This window comes from Fukomys damarensis, unplaced genomic scaffold (assembly GCF_012274545.1).
Source record: "Fukomys damarensis isolate Sample0158 unplaced genomic scaffold, DMR_v1.0_HiC HiC_scaffold_14, whole genome shotgun sequence".
Taxonomy (NCBI): domain Eukaryota; kingdom Metazoa; phylum Chordata; class Mammalia; order Rodentia; family Bathyergidae; genus Fukomys; species Fukomys damarensis.
Genome location: NW_022900926.1, coordinates 25,701,510 through 25,720,762, shown reverse-complemented (window position 1 = coordinate 25,720,762; position 19,253 = coordinate 25,701,510). Strand labels below are relative to the sequence as shown.

The following is a 19,253-nucleotide window of genomic DNA, read 5'->3' as shown; positions in this document are numbered from 1 at the left end:
TTGTAAGATATCTCAATTATGTTTTCCACTTCCCTTCTACCTTCTTTCCCCTTTTGTGGCCAGCATCAGATTCACTTATCAATTAAGACCTTATAAAGTTAGTTTATCATACATACAGATTAACAACCAGACTAGTAGGCCAAAAAACATAAAACACATAGACTGCTATAGTAAATCAAGGTACACTTTTAGATACATTGTCCATGCTGAATTAAATTGCTTTTTTCTCTTTTTTCTATTACCTTTTATTTTGCACTTTATTTATATAATGAGTTTCTCATATAAGAGAAACCATGTGATATTTAAACTTGTGTGTCTGTTTTACTTTATTTAACATTATAGCCTCAAATTGCATCCATTTTCCTATAAATGACTGAAGTTTATCCTTTTTTTTAGTATAGTAGTATTCGATTGTGTATCTTTTTATCTTACTGTTAATCTTTGTGGTTTGGTGCTTTTCTGTAGTGACAGGGTTTGATTTCTTTCTCTTATCTTATTAAGGCGTTGATGGAACCATGCTTGCTCTGGTCTCCTAGAGGTTCCCAGTCATTCATGGCATGTTCTTGGCTCAGAGAATCCTCATTTCAATTTTTGCCTGCTGCTGCATAGCCATTTCACATCATTTTCCCCCAAGTATGTCTGGCGCTGTATTAAATTCTGTGCCCCCACACTCCCCATCCCACTCTACTGGAGATTGAACCAAGGGTCTATACACTGAGCTACATGGCCAGCTTTTTAAATTCTTCCATTTTGGCACAAGGCCTCACTAAATTGCATAGGCTGGGCTCGAACCTGTGATCCTCCTGCTTTGGGCTCTCAGAGTGCTGGGATGAAGATGTGCGTCACTATGTTGGGCCATTTTCTCTTTTTTATAAAGATACAGTCATGTTGGGTTGAGACTTTAAAGACTTACCCTACTGACCTCTTCTTTCTTTTTATCTGGGCTCAGGTGGCCTAGCCTCTGGTTTCCCTAGTATTCCCTGAGGTAAGAACTGGAAGGGGTAACCGTCCCAGGAAACACCTCAGCATGCTGGGGGGCCCATGTCTTCTTCCTGCTATGTTTTCCCTGGGAGCAGCGCTGGGCCCCGAGTTTTCTCTCTGGGTGGTGCTGCACCACCCTGGGGGAGGGGAGAGGGTGACACCGTCTGAGGAAGGCCATGTCTGTGATGCTTTTGATGAAGACTTTTTTATTCACTTCCATGGAATAAGTGGGTGACCTAGTCTTCTTCCTGTAGTTCCCTGTGGTGCCCTCTCCCTGTCACTTGGCCCCAGTGTGGAGTCAGTTGTGGTTCTGACAGCACTGGAACCCAGGGCTGGCCCAGCCCCATAGCTTGGCAAAGCCTTGCCACCCAGACTACTGGGCAGAATGACAGGACTCTTAGGCCCAAATAGTTGCTCTCTGGAGGCCGGCGCTGGTTTAGTCACAGTGCTTACTTGAGTTTAATGCATGGTAAAAAAATCTTGGTGCTTTTGGAGGAGGCCTCTGGCCAGAACAACTGAAGACTAGAAGAGCAGAGCAAGTGACGTGGCCGCGGACAGGAAGTGAGACACGGCAGCGTGGGGCTGCACTTCTGAAGCTGCAGCAAGCCCTGCAGTCGCCTCGGGTCTTACACTGAAGCAGGTTTGGGTCTTCAGGGTGGGGTCTGGATCTGGGGTCGTATGTGGCCCCTCAGCTACCCCACGCTACGTGGAGTGGCAAGGGCCTGGGACAAATTGGAACTTATAGGCTGGCTGGTGCTTTTGCCTGTTTTCATGTGTCTCAGAACTAAGGTTTTTACATTTAATTTAGTTAATTTATTTATTTTTGGTTCCGGGGATTGAACTCGGGTCCTTGAGCTTATGAGGCAGGCGGTGGAACCACTGAGCTAAATCCCTGGCCCCAGTATTAATATTTGTGGGTCACACACACAGTCCAGCATGGTGGTAAACACCTGTGATTCCAGTGCTCTGGGAGGCTGGTGCATGAGGATCTCAAGTTTGAGCCCAGCTGGGGGCAACTTAACAACAGCCTGTCTCAAAAAAAAAAAAAAAAAAAAAAAAAAAAAAAAAAAAAAAAAAAGACTGGGTATGCATCTCTATGTGAAGGCCTGGGGCTCAATCCCCATTACTGCAATATATATCGATAAATACAAATAAATAAATATATATGTAAGTGGAAATAAAATTTCAATGCCCATAAAGTCTGACCAGAATGCAGCCCTCTTTAGTAGTGCTTATGCTATTTTTCTAGGCAGAATTGAGTGGTAGTAGAGATGTTGTAGTCAGTGGAGTCTAAGGTGCTTCCCATTTGGTCTTTACAGAAAGTGCTTGTTCTCAGAGTTGCCATAGCCAGCAGGGGGCAGTAAAGAGCCATGTATGGCCCGAGCTGCTGGAAGGCCACTTACAGGGTTCAATGCAACCTGTGATGAGAAGCTGGGCCTCTTTGGAGGAGAGTCTGAAGTAAGGGCCTGAGGTGGAAGTGGCTGGAGGAGCTGGGATGGCAGAATTATGAGGGAGTGTTGAGGTGATGCCCGGGTAAGTGGCAGTAAGAAGCAAGCTGATTTGCTGGAATGGAAAGGACAAGGCCTGTAGGGCATGGGAGAGCCCTGGCGAAGTGAGGACACCACACAGGGCCTGGTCTTCAGATGAGGGCATAGGGAGTTACTGAAGGTCTTTGGTTGGTGGAATGATGGCATTGGCTTTGGGAAGAGGAGCTGTGTTTTGGTGTCTGTGCCTCAGGGAGTGCAGTTGCACCAGTCCAGGAGCAAGGTCAAGAGGGGCTAAATGAGGCCATGACAGACCTGTCCTGTAGACAGCCCAACCCAGAGTCTGCAGAATTCACTGTCTCTTGCATTCTTTGTTTTCACCCCAGGACTGACTGGATGATGAGCAGTAGTGCTAATTTCTTCTTTTTCTCTCCCTGTTTTCCTCTGTTCTCTCTCTTTTCCTCCATTTTCATGCTCATCATGGTGCAGTAGAATTAGTACTCTGTGCTTCCTGCCTAGACATAGTCCTTACAGTGGCTTTTGTGGTTGTTGATTTCATCCATTGGAAGTTGGTTCTACTAGCTTAACTCTCAGTGTGGGTGAGGCCTTTTGACACCTTTTTGTTCTGCTTTAGAGAAGTATTTTTTTTTCTTTTTATTGAGTTTATTTGATACAATCTAGGTATACAATACAATTACATTCATCATTGGAATTCTGTACCTTTACATAATAGGTCTTGATTCTCATTTTTCCCCTTGTCCCTGCCCTCCCTTCACTCCCTCCTCCCCTCCCTATTTACAAATACTTTATTTCCATTTTTTCAGTTTCTCATATTTTTTTCCTCTCCCTTATTACCTTTCCCCTACCCTTCCCACTTTCCCTACACCTTTAGCCCTTTAATTCCTATTTCACATTATTAATTATCTCATTAGGATCCTGTGTATTATTATAGTTTTTCACACCAAAGAAACACTTCGGTATTTCAGTTAAAGAAATCTCTCTATGAACATTAAAAATAGGGAATCCTAAAATAAAACTAAAAAGGAAAGTAAAAGAGAAAAGGCAATGATGTAACATTAAAATAATCCTTAATTCTGGAGATGAAAATGGTCCCTGAACATATTTACATTGCTTCTCGCTCTTATAGTCTTATCTTATTCTTTTTTTTCATTATTTAGAGAATACTTTATTAGTTTCTGTAATCAAACCCACGTAGATATGACCTTCCTTAGTATGATGTGTTACCCCTGTACACATGGAAAAAAAATTTAAAATAAAAATAAATTAACATTTCTAGACCAATATGGTTGTCCATTTCTGTACAATGCCAACTCAATACAGTAAATTGGGATGACTTTTTCCAAAGTTGGCAGCACGGTTAAAGTTTCCCAAAATTCAATTTATATATATATGTATATATATATATATTTATATAAAAAGACTAATAATAGTATGTTAGGCATCGATAGCAGCAACAGCTTTTCCAGGTTCTGCAGTCATCTGAACAAAATTATAGACATTCAGCACATTCCATTAAAAAAAACAACAACAACAAAAAAAAAAACAAAGAAAAGAATAATATCCAGAAAACAGCAAAGCTCTGTTGCTGTTGTGGTACCTGGCACCATTTTTTCTACTAGCCTCTTAATCATCATCTGGAAAGAGAACATTCTAGAGTAATATCATTAAATGTAGCTCTGATAAAGCACAGTCCCTACTATGTATCATAAAGCAGGTACTAGATATTTTACATTCATAGAAGTATGTTACAGTATTGTCCTACATCAATAATACTAGATTCAGTTTTGGTTTAAAATTTACTTTGTCTGCAAATAAGATTGCTACCCCTGTTTTTTTTTCTGGGCTCCTGTCACATGGAGAATTGTTTTCTATCTTTTCACTTTCAGTCTATGGGCTTCTTTTTGCACTAGGTGTGTTTCTTGTAGACAACATATTGTTGGATTTTGCTTCTTATTCCATTTTGCCAGTCTATTTCTCTTGATTGGTGAGTTGAGGCTATTGACATTGCTGGTTATAACTGATATGTACTGACTTATTATTGACATGTTATTGGCCTTTTGTTGACTCTTTTTACTTTTTCATTAGAGAAGTATTTCTTGATGTGGAGGGTGGGGGCTCTGAGGCTCCTTTCAGGATCTAGTGAACACCTTTAGAAAGACAAGAAGATGCACACAGGCAGGTAGACCCAAAGCTTCAGATGCCATTGTGGGGGTTCCTGCCCTCAGAGAGGTGAGGACCCTGGCTAGAGGGCACCTCCACTTTGAGGTTTAGGGCTTCATATTAAGGGTTTAACATGGTGGCTATCCATTTCCTTCCAGAAGTACCTGTCCACCCTAACTTTCTTACCAGCCCTGTCTGTTGGCTGTTCTTGAGCAAAGATGCTAATACCTAAATCTTTCTTTGGAATGGATTAAAATCTTCCAAACAGAAAAACCAGGAGTTGGTCTGACCTCCTGGTGTGGAGGCCTTGTGGGCTGGCTGTGTACGGGCAGAGTGTAGGCTCCGGGAATCTCCACAAGGGCAGACCCTGTCTTGAGCGTGCATCCGGAAGCACTGTGGTGGTGGAACTGGGGACGTACAGCATTTTAAGATGGAGATCTGAATACGTTATGAAAATCTCTTTCCTTGAAACAAAGAAGGTAATATATTAGAAGAAGTCTGATTTGGGAAATTAGCCACTATAACTAGGAGTAAGTAGATTACATTTTTAAAGAGATTAATTTAATCTTCATCACAAGGAACATTTGCAGGAATACATTCATTCAATTATGAAATCTTTCCAAAGGGCAAATAGAAATTAAAGCTTGAACTATTTTTTTAATTATCCAGATTTAGAAAATCTAACGCTGACTTTTAGTAAAAAGTCATTCCCAATTATTATGGTATCTTACTCTGTGGGGTGTGTGTGTGTGTGTGTGTGTGTGTGTGTGTGTAGTGCAGTGTAATTACTATAACACAAATCTCCTATTTTGGTGTACACGTCAGAGATATTCAGTAAATTGAGGGCTGTAAAACGAACCTCAAAAATCTAATTTTTGAGCATTTCTATTACCCCAAAAGGATCTCTATTTCATCGCAAAAAATGATCAAGATATTTTATATACACACATCAGTTCCCCAAAATGGACATACCTATTATGTATTGCAAACACACATAAATTAAAAAATGCAAATGATTTTTAAAAGTGATGTTTGAAAAATAATTTTAATGTACTGGTTTCTGTATGTGCAGCACCTAAGTTGTGTTCTCAACACAGTAAAGTGACCTTTACTGATCTCTCCTCCAGGCAAACGGGAGACAGCTGGGGCAAGGCTCCTGCAATCTTATCAGAGGCTGAGGTGAGTGTTACAAAGGACAGATCAGCCCTCCAGGGTAGGATTGCAGAGGACACCTTGAAAGAACTTACTGATCTCTTGACTTTCAGAGGTCACCACTTTGGAATGCAACTTTTTTTTGTAATGATAAGGTACCTGGAAAAGACGGAAGCAAAGATGTTTACAGATTCTCAGAGGAGCCTTCTAGCTATCATAGTGTTTTCTCAACTTTCTACTTTGTTTCTCACATTCTCCTGAAGAGTTGTAAGAAAGTGAAATACCACTTTTGATTGCACATTTGATGACATTCTAAACCAAGCATTTGCTTTATTCGTTCATATCTCTAACACCTTACCTGGTGCCAGGCACCTTAGAGATATTTGTGGAATAAACATTTGCACCCGCTGAATAATGGTCCGAGAGTTGTTAACTTCTTTGCACCAAGTTCTAACCCCGCACAGCCTTGCAGCTGGCTGCAATCCACTCAGCTGATTGTTCTGAACTTATTCAAGTTTTTCTGAGAGTTCCCACCAGCTGCCACTTTTTTGGCTTATGATGAGTTTTGTCTAATCTCAGAACTTCATTTTCCTGTCCTGTTTGTTCCCACTTTTTAGCCCAACCCCCTAGTTCCTTTCATGATGATTTTTTTTTTCACCTGCTCCATTGTGGCCCTTCTGCTGCTTTGGTTCATACTGAGAGAACCCTGAAGTTCAGAAGGCACCCTGCACATGAAGGCTCTGGTCCCCTGCTCCCCAACTGTTCAGAACACAGGGCTGGCATGGACGTCTGGACTTTGATTGGCTCTCAGATTCTAGAACAGTGCTCCTTGGAGCAGCAGGTCCAAGCATGGCTATTGAATCTTTTTCCAAAAACTGAGGCAGTTAAAAACAAGCAAAAAATACTGAATAGTTTCTCTGGTGTGAATAATCTGCAATAATACATAAGATCCTAATAAGATTACTGACATTTAGAAATGGGAAGAAAGGAGCTAAAGGTGTAGGGAAGGTGGGATGGGTAGGGCAAGGGTAATAAGGGAAAAGAAAAAAATGCGAGATAATGAAAAGATGAAAATAAAGTGTTTGTAGATGGGGAGGGGAGGAGGGGGTGAAGGGAGGGCAGGGGTAAGGGGAAAAAATGAGAATCAAGACTTGTCATGTAGAGGTACAAGATCCCAACAATGAATGTAACTGTACTGTATCCCTAAAATGTACCAATAAACTCAATTAAAGGTGAGAAAAAAAAAAAAACAAGCAAAAAGGGCTGAGAACTTCAGTTATAGAATAATGGCACTTGTATATTTGTAAAACTGGTGACTTGCATAATTTGCAACCTGTCTCTTATTTCTGTATTTTTCCTTGGTAGCACAATCTCCGTGGTTCCTCCTACTCCACCTCCACTCAGTGAGAGCCAGTGCAGCGGCAGCCCTGGCAGGGTAACTGTCTGTGGGACGTGGGGAGGTGGGAGGACAGAGGCTGGAGAATTGGGCCAACAGCCTTGCAGTGAAGGGATCCAATTCGGACTGCAGTGAGTCCCAGAGGAAGGCAGAGAGTGAAGGTTGGCGGTTGGGCATTGCTTTCAGCCTTATTTGCTGGTCCTGGACCATCGACGCTGTTAGCTGACCCCCTTCTGCCTCTGAACTGAGTCCTCATCTCTCTGTTCTCCCTCAGCAGTGGTTCCCAACTGTACTCGGTGTCTTTGAGTGTAGGGTCTGGAAAGGCTACATAGGAGGGAGTAAGTAGTGGGTCGGAAAGTCCCCAGGGAAATTACAAATTGACTTTCGGGCTGTGAGCATGGGAGAGCCTGTGAAATATGAGTGTATTTTGTGAGTGCAGCCTCTGATGTAAAGTGGACCAGCACCACCTCTGTCCAAAGAAATTAGCTGTGCAGTCTTGGGGAAGTTACTTGGGGTTGTTCACACTAAGAAGTAGAAGTAATTCTATTTGCCTGGCTTGTTTCCCGTGGCTTTTGTAAGAAATCAATAAAATAATGTCTGCATGCGTACTTGGAAACTATAAAGTGCCATGGAAACATATAGTCTAGATTATTTTCATTATTCCATGAAGTAAGGGGGCAATTATATTGGTAAATGGGAGAATATGCATATCTGCTTATGAGACAGAAAAAATATGTGTATTCTGAGTTTTACACTGAGACTCTAGGGTAACATCAAAATCCTGTCTACCTTCTTGAGATTTTAAGTATTCCAAAGCTTTTCTAGCACCTATGTGTTTGAGTTTAGAGTATACTAATTGGATAGATGGGTGGATTGCAGATGGATGAATGGACTGTTGACTGCACAGTGGGTGATTGGATGGGCAGTGGGTAGTTGGAGGAGTGGAGAGTAGATGGATGGCTGGTGGATGGATGAATGGCTGGATACAAGGGTGGATGAACTGGTGGATGAACAGTGAGTGGTTGCACGGAAGGGGACTAGTTGGATGGGGTTGGGTGATGTGGGTGGATGGGTGGAGAAGGAAATGATCACTTTTCTGTTTGTTTTTTTTTTCTCTCTCTCTCCTTTTTTTGGGTAATCATTTCTTCTTTGGGAGGCAGAATTTCCTGGCTCCAGGCTGGTCACTTTGGGTCTTCTACTGTCCTCAGACCCTGTGTCACTTACATTCTGCCCAGGTTGCTACTCCTTCTGCATGGAGTTGGAGTTGGGCCGTAAGAGAAAGGAGGTTAAACAAGCAGTGATTTACTTGAGTACAATGAGCTAATGAAACATAGAGGTAGTTGTTATCTTGGGACTGACTCATTGATAATGCTCCTTCCTTTAATGAGGATGTCAGGCTACAGGGGAGAGACTCCGAGTACAGAGGCTGCTATCTCTTGGGAGGCTGTGTCCCTCCACCTCTGGACACGCATGCATACACCCACACCTGCACCCCCCAGCACGCACCCCCCTGCAGTGTTTTGGGGCCAGTAATCTGGTGATGAGGGGGCAAACACAGGTCATCGAGCATAACTCATTCCCCTGTTTCTTTTTAGTTACAGGAACTGGGTCAGTTTAAAGGATTTAATAAGTCCCTGGAAAATTTGTTTCTGTCTGTTGCCACCCACATGAAAAGTAAGTGGATACCTTGGGATGTGTTCTTCCCACCATGCAGGCCACCCTAGGGAAAGCCACAGGACCCGGCCCTGCATCTCTTCACCGAGAGTAGGCCTCTGGTTCCTGGGGAAGGAGGAAACCCCTTTGGGGTGCCTCATCTTCCTCCCTCTTGCCAAAACCTGCCTGTCAGCCCCATGAACAAAGCAGCATGGCATATTTAGACCTTCCAGAGGACCAGCAAAGGAAACATAAAGATATGATTACAGAGAATCCAAAACCAGGACCTTTCAAGCTATGTGGAGCGAGCCTAGTACCTGTCATTTGCCTGGAATTATGTGTCTGGTTTTTTTCTCCTTGATAAATTTATTTTCTTCAGTTTGTGGTAATTCTGCAGTTTGCAGATGCAGGCAACCCAGAGCCATCGCTGCTTGGAATCCAGTCTCTTTCAGTGTTCCTTCTGCTCAGATACATTTTTTTCCCTGTTTATCTTAAAATGCAAGCCCTAGACAGACCCCTTTCCCGCATCCTGAGATCCATAGAGCTGACCCAGGTGTTTAGGAAATGTCCTTAATGACCTCAGGGGTCCTTTGCTCTTTGCACTCCTGTTTAGCTTCTATTCATCATCCCTTTTTCTGCAGTTGCCTATGTACGGGCCCATTGTACACTGGCTCTGAGACAATGTTGTGATTAAATTTTAATTGGTCATCTGTATTCTGCACAAATCCTATCTGAGCTGCCCCATGACAACAATTGAAATTAAAACCCTGTTCAGATAAGCTGCAATAGCCACTATCTCCTGCTACAGTCTGTTCCCTTCTCTTTCAGAAGGGGAAAGCAGCTGAATTATTCGGGCTGGCTTACCAACAGTGTCTGGGAGTAGAAATCACCCCTCTTACTCCTACCCCGTGCCCGTTAGCTGGCTGTCACAGCTGCCCATGCTCTGTGAGGCTGGCACTCTTCCCGCACCTCTCTTCTAGTTGGACCTTCCTTCTTTCTAGGTGCGTGCCCCTCCCCAAATTCCCATGATTCCTGGGAATTCCCTCCCCGCATTGCTGCTGCACTGTCAGTGTCTTAGAGTTAACCTAATCCCAAGATCCCCAGCCCCAGAAATCCAAAGGGGCAGGGCACTTAGGTCACTGCACCCCTTGCCAAACAGGTGGCCCCAAACCTCACCTGTGAGCATCTGCCCACCTGTCTGAGACTCCAGTGTAACACCTGGATGGACAGCTAGAGCTAATCCCCAAGAGGAGCGAGGGAGATTCACAAGAGTGAAATGGCAAACCTCCTCAGATATGGGAATTCAGTTGAGACCCTGTACCCTGTGCCCCCAGTTTGTCCCCAACCCAGAGGCAAGGATAGCAGAAAAGCAGCTTTCTGGCTCCAGGTTTATCCTGGACCAGTGACCCGGAGGCTGGAAGGATGCCTTGCCCATCAAGGGCTGAGAAAGCCATCTCAAAATTACAACTTCTGGCTGCCAAAGTTGCCTGAACCAGCTGGAAGATAAGACATTATTCCAACCCTTTTTATAATCGCTAATTGCTAGGGGTTGGCAGCATGACAGTCCCCTTAGGAAAGAGGACGTTGATTCTTGCTCAGGAGTGACCTGTGTTTCCTTGTGTTCCCATCTCTCCCCAAATCATGCTGATGTATAAGCCCACTTGTTAGAACCAAATACTCGAGAAGGTCCTTATTCCCCTTAGTCTGTGAACTTGTAAGGGACTGAATATGCACCAGCTTCGGGCCACCCTACAGATACCATGGGAATAGCCCATCTTTGGTCAGCTTGGAAACAAGACTCTCATGCCCTCCACAGCCAGGCTGGGGTTGGTCCCATGAGGAGATCTCTGAGGTCATCAGTTAGAGGAACCGAGTGGGCTTGTCCCTTCCTGCTGCTTGCTGGCCATAGGGAGGTGCTCCAAGACACTTCTAGATGGCTGACTTGAGAACACAGGGTGGCATGGCCCTCACAGAGGAGAGGCTGGGAGATGAGGTGGCAGGATGGGTGGCCCAGAGTTTGGGGAGCAGGCGCAGGGTCTTCCTCTCTGGGAAGAGGTCTTTGAGTCTACCCCAGCAGTGCATGCAGAAAGAGCAAAGGTTTAGGGATTCACACCGTGACATCGTGAAGGGACTGGAAGTCAAAGGCTAGCCTGGAGCCACACTGTCCCTTACAGTAGCCTGTGGGTGGATACGTTGCTCTTGAGCCCCTGCAATGAAGCCCTCAGATAGGCTACAGGGCTGCACAGATAAGCTGTGTACCACTTTCAGAGATTGACTGTTTTTAAAAAAATGATTCCATAGATAACTATAATAGTTTTAAAATTTTTTATTGTTATACATTTGTAGTACATAATGAATATATTCATTATGGCATATTGGTACATACACATATATTGATTTTTGTAACCATAATAATATTTTGGATATATGAAATACAGAATTAAAATTAATGCCACCTGGTTCTTTTTACTGAACGTGGCTTCAAGAAAATAGCATTACATCTGTGGCTTGAAGGATGTCCCTGAACAGATAACAGTGCTGTGTCAGAGATAATGCTCAGGCCCACAGTTGCTAGGAGCCCTGGTGGAGGAAGAGTCCATTTAAGGTGGATCTTTCACTTCTGTGTGTGGTTCCTCCTTTCACACTTTAGTCCTCTTTTTTTTCTAGACCACCATTCTGCAAAGACAGCAGGAAACTTCTCATTCTTCTCAGGGTATGCTTACCAGAATAGTTATAAAGGCATGGCAGATCTTCCTTTTAAGACTCTCTGAGAGTCACAGGAATGGTATTTAGTTTCAAAATCATTGTCAGGAATCCCTGAAAAGTGGCTGCTTTGGTGGGCAGCCATCTTTGTGTCTGGACAAGTGTGTACTTATTCAGATGACCCAGACTGCAGGGGAAGTTGGCTTCCCTTCCACCCCCACCCTGACACTGGCTCTGCCCTCAGAGGCATATGACCTGTGTGACCATGGGGAGCCCTTAAAGGAATCCAGCTCCTCGCCTGCCTTGTGTCTAGCATGCAGTGTCTGGTCACTTGTCCGGTGTCCCTGTACCCTGTGTCCACGGACTATGGCATCAGCGTTGCCCTCCTGGCTCATTGGGTCTGTGGGTTACAGAGAATCCCAGAAGAGGCCTTTGCAGGCCTCAGCAAAGCTGCGTGCTCCTGGCTGTCAACTGTGTGTTTGTTTTTTAGAGCTTTCCAAGTCCCAGAATGACATGACCTCTGAGAAGCATCTTCTAGCCACGAGCCCCAGGCAGTGGGCAGGCCAGACGGAGAGACGGAGCCAGTCAGACACTGCTGTCAACGTCACGACCAGGGTACCTGAGGCCTGGCTGGCCTCTGCGCCGAACCCCTTATTTTGCTTCCTAGAGCTTTCTAGTTTTTTCTCTGCAGATTTACTTTTCCTCTCACAGTAACATATTAAGGAGTCAAAAAACATAATGTTAAGCTCCTATCTTTAGGCAGGCCTGGCCAGAGCAGGGGCAGAATTTTAAGATTAAAGCCAGGTATAGTGGTACATGCCCATAGTCCCAACTACATGGGAAACTGAGGTAGGAGAATTACTTGAGTCCAGGAGTACAAGGCTGGCCTGGGCACCATAATGAGATGCCCTCCCCGCAAAATTAAGAGTTAACCTGGAAAACCATTGAGAACAGGGTCAGACTTTATCATGATCCTGAGCCCCTAAGGCTTCAAGGCTATACCAATGGCAAATAACTTACCTGCAAGGGCCAACACATGCCATTATTCTGTAACCCCCCCTCCTAGCCATTGAAAGACCTTCCTACTTCCACTTAGGGCCAGCAGGCTTTGGATAAAACCTATCTTGTCTTAGATGGAAACTGAAAATCACGCATACTATACTCAGCGAGAGTACACCTAAGGCAGGCTTTTAGGGAAGTAACACTGCTCTCCACCATGATTAACGACACTGGAAGCAGGTGCACTGGGCACAAGAGAGAGCAGAGTTGGGGATCAGAAGACCTTGGTCACAGAGGTGACCTGGCTAGGCAGAGGCTGGCACCTGTGTCCCTTCTCTGTGGCTCAGGACATCCTAGGCAAACTGACCTTTAGGTAAGGGTGTGAGGTTAACCCATTCTGGCTAGAACAGCTGTGCATGCTCTCAAGACCTCAAATCCTGCCCTCACCCAAGCCCAGGATACCCCTTCAGAACCTGAAGACATCTGGAATACCTGTTCTGCTCCAGCATAAGGTTCTCAGAAGCATTCACTGAGATAATGTACTATCTAATTTATCAACTACACATATTCTCTAAGGTGCCAGACTCTGTACAAAGAGCTCTTCCCAGACCATCTGGTTTTATTTGTGTAACCACTCCAGGAGGTAGGTGTTTCAGGGAGCCCAATTCTTCACCTGGGGACATGGAGGCTTAGACAGGTGAAGCCACATGCCCACACCTAGAAAGGGGAGGGCTGCCTTTGAACTGACCCCAGCTTGGCTTGGAGGCTGAGCTCTGGAGCAGTGATTGTTCCTGTGTAGCTGGATGAGACTCTGAAATGCAGACTCCCCATCAAAAAGTCTGGATGGGCATGCGATGTGGGATCAGATACATTTCTGTTGAGCTCTGGGGGATCAAGGGAGGCCAGTGTTGGTGGTCCTCTGGGGAGTAAGGTGCCTAGTGTATCTGAAGTGTGTTTACCAGGTCTCTGGGATTCTAAAGAACAAATAACCAGGGAAAGTGGCACACGTCTGTAATCCCAGCTCTCAGGAGGTTGAGACAGGAGGATCCCCATGAGTACAAGGCTAGCCTGCTCTACAAAGTGATACCTTGTCTCAAAAAACAAAATGACACACATATATAAAAAAAAGCAAGTAAGCGTTAGCTCATGTTGGCTTCCTCACAATCAATTCCTTTGCTGAAGTAGGCAGAGGAGAGAGTTAGTGTCCATTTCTGAGTCACTATGTTCTGGCCCCGATGGCAGTCCTTCAAACATACCTCATCATGTTTAATTCTAGAAAATACCCCGAGAAAGACATTCTTACTCCCATGATACAATCCTGAGTTTTGATGTGAGGTTAAACAAATTGGCTAGCAGCTCATTGCTAAAAAAGGATGGAGTCAGGAGCAGAGCTCTGGCTTATATGATTTTAAATAATCCTGAACGCATGACTTCTTCATTTTATGTCCAGCATTAATACAAGCGAGGACTGCTGAAGAAAGGATTTAGGAAGGGAGTTCTGGAAGTGTGAAGCCATTCTGATGCCAGCGTTGACGTTGGGCTTAGCACCAGCTCTGACCTGTGTCAGGAGCTCATTGGGAATGAACCTTTGTAACCCTGAAAACAACCCCGTGAAGGCTGTACTGTTACCACCCCCGTTAAATATGAGGACATTGGGCACAAAAATAACCAGGGGCAATGCAGCCAGGAAGGGACCACCCCGTGAGCTTTGCTGAGAGAGGCCATGCTTTTGTTTGTGTTGTGACCTGCAGCCCAAATACCCTCAGGCTTGAATTTTGCGTTGCAAATGTTGCTGCCCTGACCTGTTGTCCCTGGCACAGACTCTCCTACCCCAGGGTGGAGTGAGGGCTGCAGGAAGAGAGCCCCACCACGGAGACCACATGCATGTACCGGTCCCCCCTGGCTTATGGCCAGACATACTTACAACCTTGTGTTGGCCTTCTTTCTCCCCATCTCACTTGAGGATGTGGCTGCTTTTTGGACCAGTTTAGCCAAATGTACTTGGCAATTATGGCACGCTAAAGAATTACTGGGCTGAAATATACAAAATATATCTTTAAATAGGGCATCCATCAGACTGCAGTTCCACCAGTCTTAGCTGGTGAGCTCTCGAAAAGTGCTCACTTTCATCAGAACACTTTGGAGCATTGTGCCAATACGAATGATGAAACAAGTACTCTTGGGAGTTGAGGTCATTGGTGTCCACCAAAAGCACAGAAGCAGAAGATACCCCCACCCCCTGTTTTTTAAAAATAACATCTTGCTATGTTGCCAAGGTTGGTCTTGAACTTCTGCTCTCAAGTGATCTTCTGCCTCGGTCTCCTGGCAGCCTATAGACATGTGCTAGTGCTCCCAACTTACATAACTGTCTTAAAGCCGTGTGATGACTGCAGGTTGGCAATAGGTAGACAGCTTAGATCTCTTCCCTGTCACTTCTGTGACCATTAAGTTTGAAAATGTTCCTTTGCAGGGATCTTCACTGGAGTGTCTGAACTAGGATTTTCTTTAAAAATATTTTTCACATATGGAAAAAAAAACCCCTGCTTATTGCATATATAGATCAGTGGGTTTTATTTTGGCAGATTTGTATATGCACATAACATACTTTATTTTCACCACTCCCTATCTTCCCCTTCACCCCACCATTCCCACTAGTTTCACATATGTGTGCACGTGTGCATGTGTGTTTTGTGGATTTATTTTGATCTACCCATCCTCCTGGTCCAGGATTTTTCAAGAAGTAAATGTTCTTCACCTTTCTAGGGTATTCCAGTGTTTTGTTTTGGTTTTGCAGTACTGGGGATTGAATTCAGGTTCTTTGTGCTAAGCTACATCTCCACTCAGCCCATTAAAATTTTTTTAAAATTTCAAGACAGGGTCTTACTAAGTAGCCCAGACCAGGCTTGAACTTGTGATTATCCTGCTTCAGGATGTAGTGTGCCACTGCACCCAGCTCCCCAGTGGGTTTTATTGCACACCTTATGGATGAGTACTTGATCTACATGGGCCAAGAACTCTACACCAGTTAAATAGGAAGATGTATGAAGAGCTACTAGGAGGGGGAAAGGGATGAGGACAGAGGTAGAGAAAAATGACTTAATTTCATTCTATTTTCCTTTGTACTCATGAAGCTTTTCCCACTGACACCTGAATCAAAAGAAACAACCTACTTTGCAGTTGGCCTCCCAACACAGCTGGCCACATCCCAAAGGCTGGATGAGGGGAGGAGGAAGGGCGAGGTCTGAGTCATTTCCCAACCGAGAAAGACCTCAGGTTGCAAGCCAGTGCTCACTCCAGTGATGACGGAGACTCCTCTGCTTCCCAGCCGGAATGTGTCTGCCCCAAGCACCAAGCTGCAGTCTTTTCTGTTAACGCTGAGATGAAATCTCAGAGGTTGGGAACAGCTGCTCTTCCTTCTCTGATCTATGTTCATAGCTATTGTCAGCAAAAATCCCAAATGCAATCACTGGTTCCAGAGAGGCCACAATTTGATCAAATGAAACAATGTTTACTGATGTTTTCCTGAACAATGTTAAATACAAGACAGTAACTCTCTACAGCTAGACCTTATTCAGGGCAAGCATTCTCATGTGTAATCTAAACAAATTAGTCACTGATTTACATTAAAATCACAAGGGAAACAATGCCCGTAAGCTCTAAGATTGTAATGCCCTTTAAGTGTCTTCCAGGGGCTGGGAGGGTGTTGAACACAAAATTTCTACTTGGACTTCTTAGTCAAGAATCTTTCATAATAGTACCAACTTTTAAATCTTGAAATATTCACATTCACAGTTAAGCTTCATCTGAGGTTTCTTGAGTCCTGATCTATTTGGAAAGTCATCCCTGGCCATGAACTTGATGTACTTTCTAATCTCTATTATAAAGATAGTTCTCTTTGTTCTTTTCCAGAACTTTCTATCATCATTTTTTTAAAGATTCAAAACATGATTTAAAAATGTATATTGGATAATACATTAGTTAGCTTTAGCTGCCATAATACCATAAACTTGCTGGTTCAAATGACTGACATTGATTTTCCCACAGTTCTGTAGGCTACAAGTCTGAGATCAGGGTCTGGAATGTTCAGGGCCCTCTTCCTGACTTAGACATTGGCCATTTTGCAGAGTCCTCATGTGTTAGAAGAGAATGGGGTGGGAGCTCTCTTATCTTTTCTCATGAGGACACAAATCCTGTTATTTCTGTCAAGTTCCTTCATCTAACCCTAATTATCTTCTCCTAAGGTCCCATCTCCAAATACCATCAGGGGAGTTAGGGCTTCAACATAAGGATTTTGGGGACACAATTCAGTCCGTAGTAAACACCTAGGAGGTACAAAGCTGTTTTACTCTTTCTGTCCTGTCTGACAGGGATTGCTGTCCTTGCACACCAAGGGCCTCAGAAGCAGAAGCCTTGTGGTAGACAACCTCTGCATCCTGCCTGGCATTTCTCTGGCTCCTTTCCGTGGGGTGTCTTCCATTCGCTTGCAGCTTTAATGTCTCCGGTCCTTCTCACCTTCAGAAATAAGAGCAATGCTTTGGAAGTGTTCCTTGTGCTGCCACTCTTCTGTGATCTTCATGGCCAACATTCTCAGAGTCCTCTCCTTTAGCTCTTGCTGCTGTGCTGTCTGCCCTCCTGTTACTTTCTGACTTCCCGGCTGGCTGCCCTTTTCCCTAACTACTGTGGAAAGTTCTCTGGGAGGCTCCAGGGACTCCTGGCGTGGTGTGGAGGTGGCTGCATTTCAGTCAGCCTCTGGTTGCTTTGTCCCATCAGACATGGTTCATCAGGCTTCCATTCTTTTCTTTAGAGATAACTTTTATTGGTTTTCCATGTAAAACTTATACCTACTCGCTATTCACTTAAAAAATAGAGACAAGAAGACTGAAAAGGGGAAGAAAGAGAGTGAAGAAAAACCACATACAACATTAACCCCTGAAAGAGCCATTTGAGCACCACACATGCATCCATCTAACAAAAATAGCCACATACATCCACTTTTATAATTTTCTTTAAAAAAATGAATATATTTAGTTCTTTCCATGTCAACAAATATATATCACCACTTTGAGTAGCTTTTTTAGGGCTTTTAATCCATGCTGCTTAAGGTGTTCTCCTATGTCGCTCATCCTCTAGGACTCTTGCCAATGCTCAACTTTATACCTTTTCCTCCAGTATTTCTATTGTGGTAAAGTATATATCACATAAAATTAGCCCTGTTACCCCTGTTTCAGTGTATAATTCAGTGGCAATCACATTGTTGTGCAAATATTCCCATCCATTTCTAGAATTCTTTATCTTTTGAAATTGAACTTTTAAATATTTGCCGATTTGATAGGCAGTTGCTTAAATTTTGCATTTTAATTTCAGATGCGCTTTTGCTCATATTTTTTTTTTCCTCTTGGAACACTCTTCATACTTGAAATCCTCTCCTTTGGCCTGCTGGTCTTCCAACCCTGCATCTCCTTCTCTGTGGCTTTGGTTGATGCTACTGTGACCATTCTTTATGTCCTCTTGGACAACTTCACACATGCTACATGTCCTCCTAATCTCTTTCCCAATCCCAGCCTGGAACTAGCAGGTGTGTCCAATCTGTGACCCACAAGTTGGACCTACCTGGCTTACCTGAACCATGTTGAACGAAGAGAAACTGTTTTGGGCCACATAGAAAACATATAATATAGCTAATGTATATAAATAACAAAACTTTCTTATTTAAAATATTTTTGTCAGTAATGTGGCCCAGGTACTAAACACAACTGACCTAAAGTCCTGCAGACCTCCGAATGTGCTTGGTACTTGACTGTTGTGTTAACTGCTCCACTTGAGGCCTTACGTTTTGGTCTTTAGCTGCCCTTCAGCTTCCTGCTTAGGTCATACAACCACTGAAGATCACCTGGGATGCCCTCATCCTGAATAACCTACCTACTCCACCTTCCCATCAACGTGGCTGGTGCCTCCCTTGTCTGGTGTCTCTATTTTCCTAGTAGCTAGTCAGCCCTTGGAGAACAGACCTCACATCTCCCTCCATCCTTCTCTCCCTCCCCCCTCCCCTTTCTCCCCCTTCTCCCCCTTCTCCCCCTTCTTCCCCTTTACCCCCTTGGGCTCCCCCTCTTCCTCCTCCTCCTCTGACCCCTGGATTACAGTAATGGACTGAATATAGTGTTGCTCAACAGCTAATCTCTCAGAGTAAAGTTAATTTTGGAGGGAATCCTATCTTTCATTTTTTCTGTAACGTTCTCACTTAGCATTTTATTCATGAAAGTTATGATTGTGGTGCGACCATTATATTTCCAAGTTCTACCACCAATCCAGCATTAAGACCTAAAGTATCAACTCTGACACTTTTTAGAGAAAAGGCTTTCCCAACTTGCCCATTATATGTATTGCTTTCTCCTAGCACTGCCCAATAGAACTTTCTGCACCAATGGAAGTGTTCTTTATCTGAAATGTCCTGTACAGTAGCCACTGCTGTATTTCGTGACTGAGTTCTGTACTTGAATGTGTCTAGTACAACTCAAGAGCTGAGTTTATTTTATTTCAATTAATTTGAATTTAAACTTAACCTCAAGTGGCTAGTGGCTACTGGAAAGCACCATTATATTATAGAAGAAATGCCAACTACTGGCAAAATATTTTTTATGAAGATTAGAGGCATATTTTGATTTTTTCCCCCCTTTTCATGAGCATGTTAGAGCTAGAATAGCTTT

General features: G+C 43.9%; 1 protein-coding gene across 5 annotated transcripts in view; it reads left to right on the top strand.

Moving 5' to 3' along the window:
* Positions 1 to 19,253, top strand: part of Sytl3 (synaptotagmin like 3) — a 94,874-nt gene that overhangs the window by 42,819 nt on the left and 32,802 nt on the right. For 3 of the 5 annotated variants that reach the window (XM_033763283.1, XM_010625239.2, XM_033763282.1), the window contains exons 5-8: positions 5,774 to 5,825; positions 7,164 to 7,233; positions 8,790 to 8,868; positions 12,041 to 12,165. In XM_033763283.1, the coding sequence (XP_033619174.1) occupies positions 5,774 to 5,825; positions 7,164 to 7,233; positions 8,790 to 8,868; positions 12,041 to 12,165 (326 nt within the window). Of the gene's footprint in view, positions 1 to 5,773; positions 5,826 to 7,163; positions 7,234 to 8,789; positions 8,869 to 12,040; positions 12,166 to 19,253 lie in introns of those variants that run through there. The other 2 variants (XM_010625240.2, XM_010625241.3) reach the window with 2 other exon arrangements.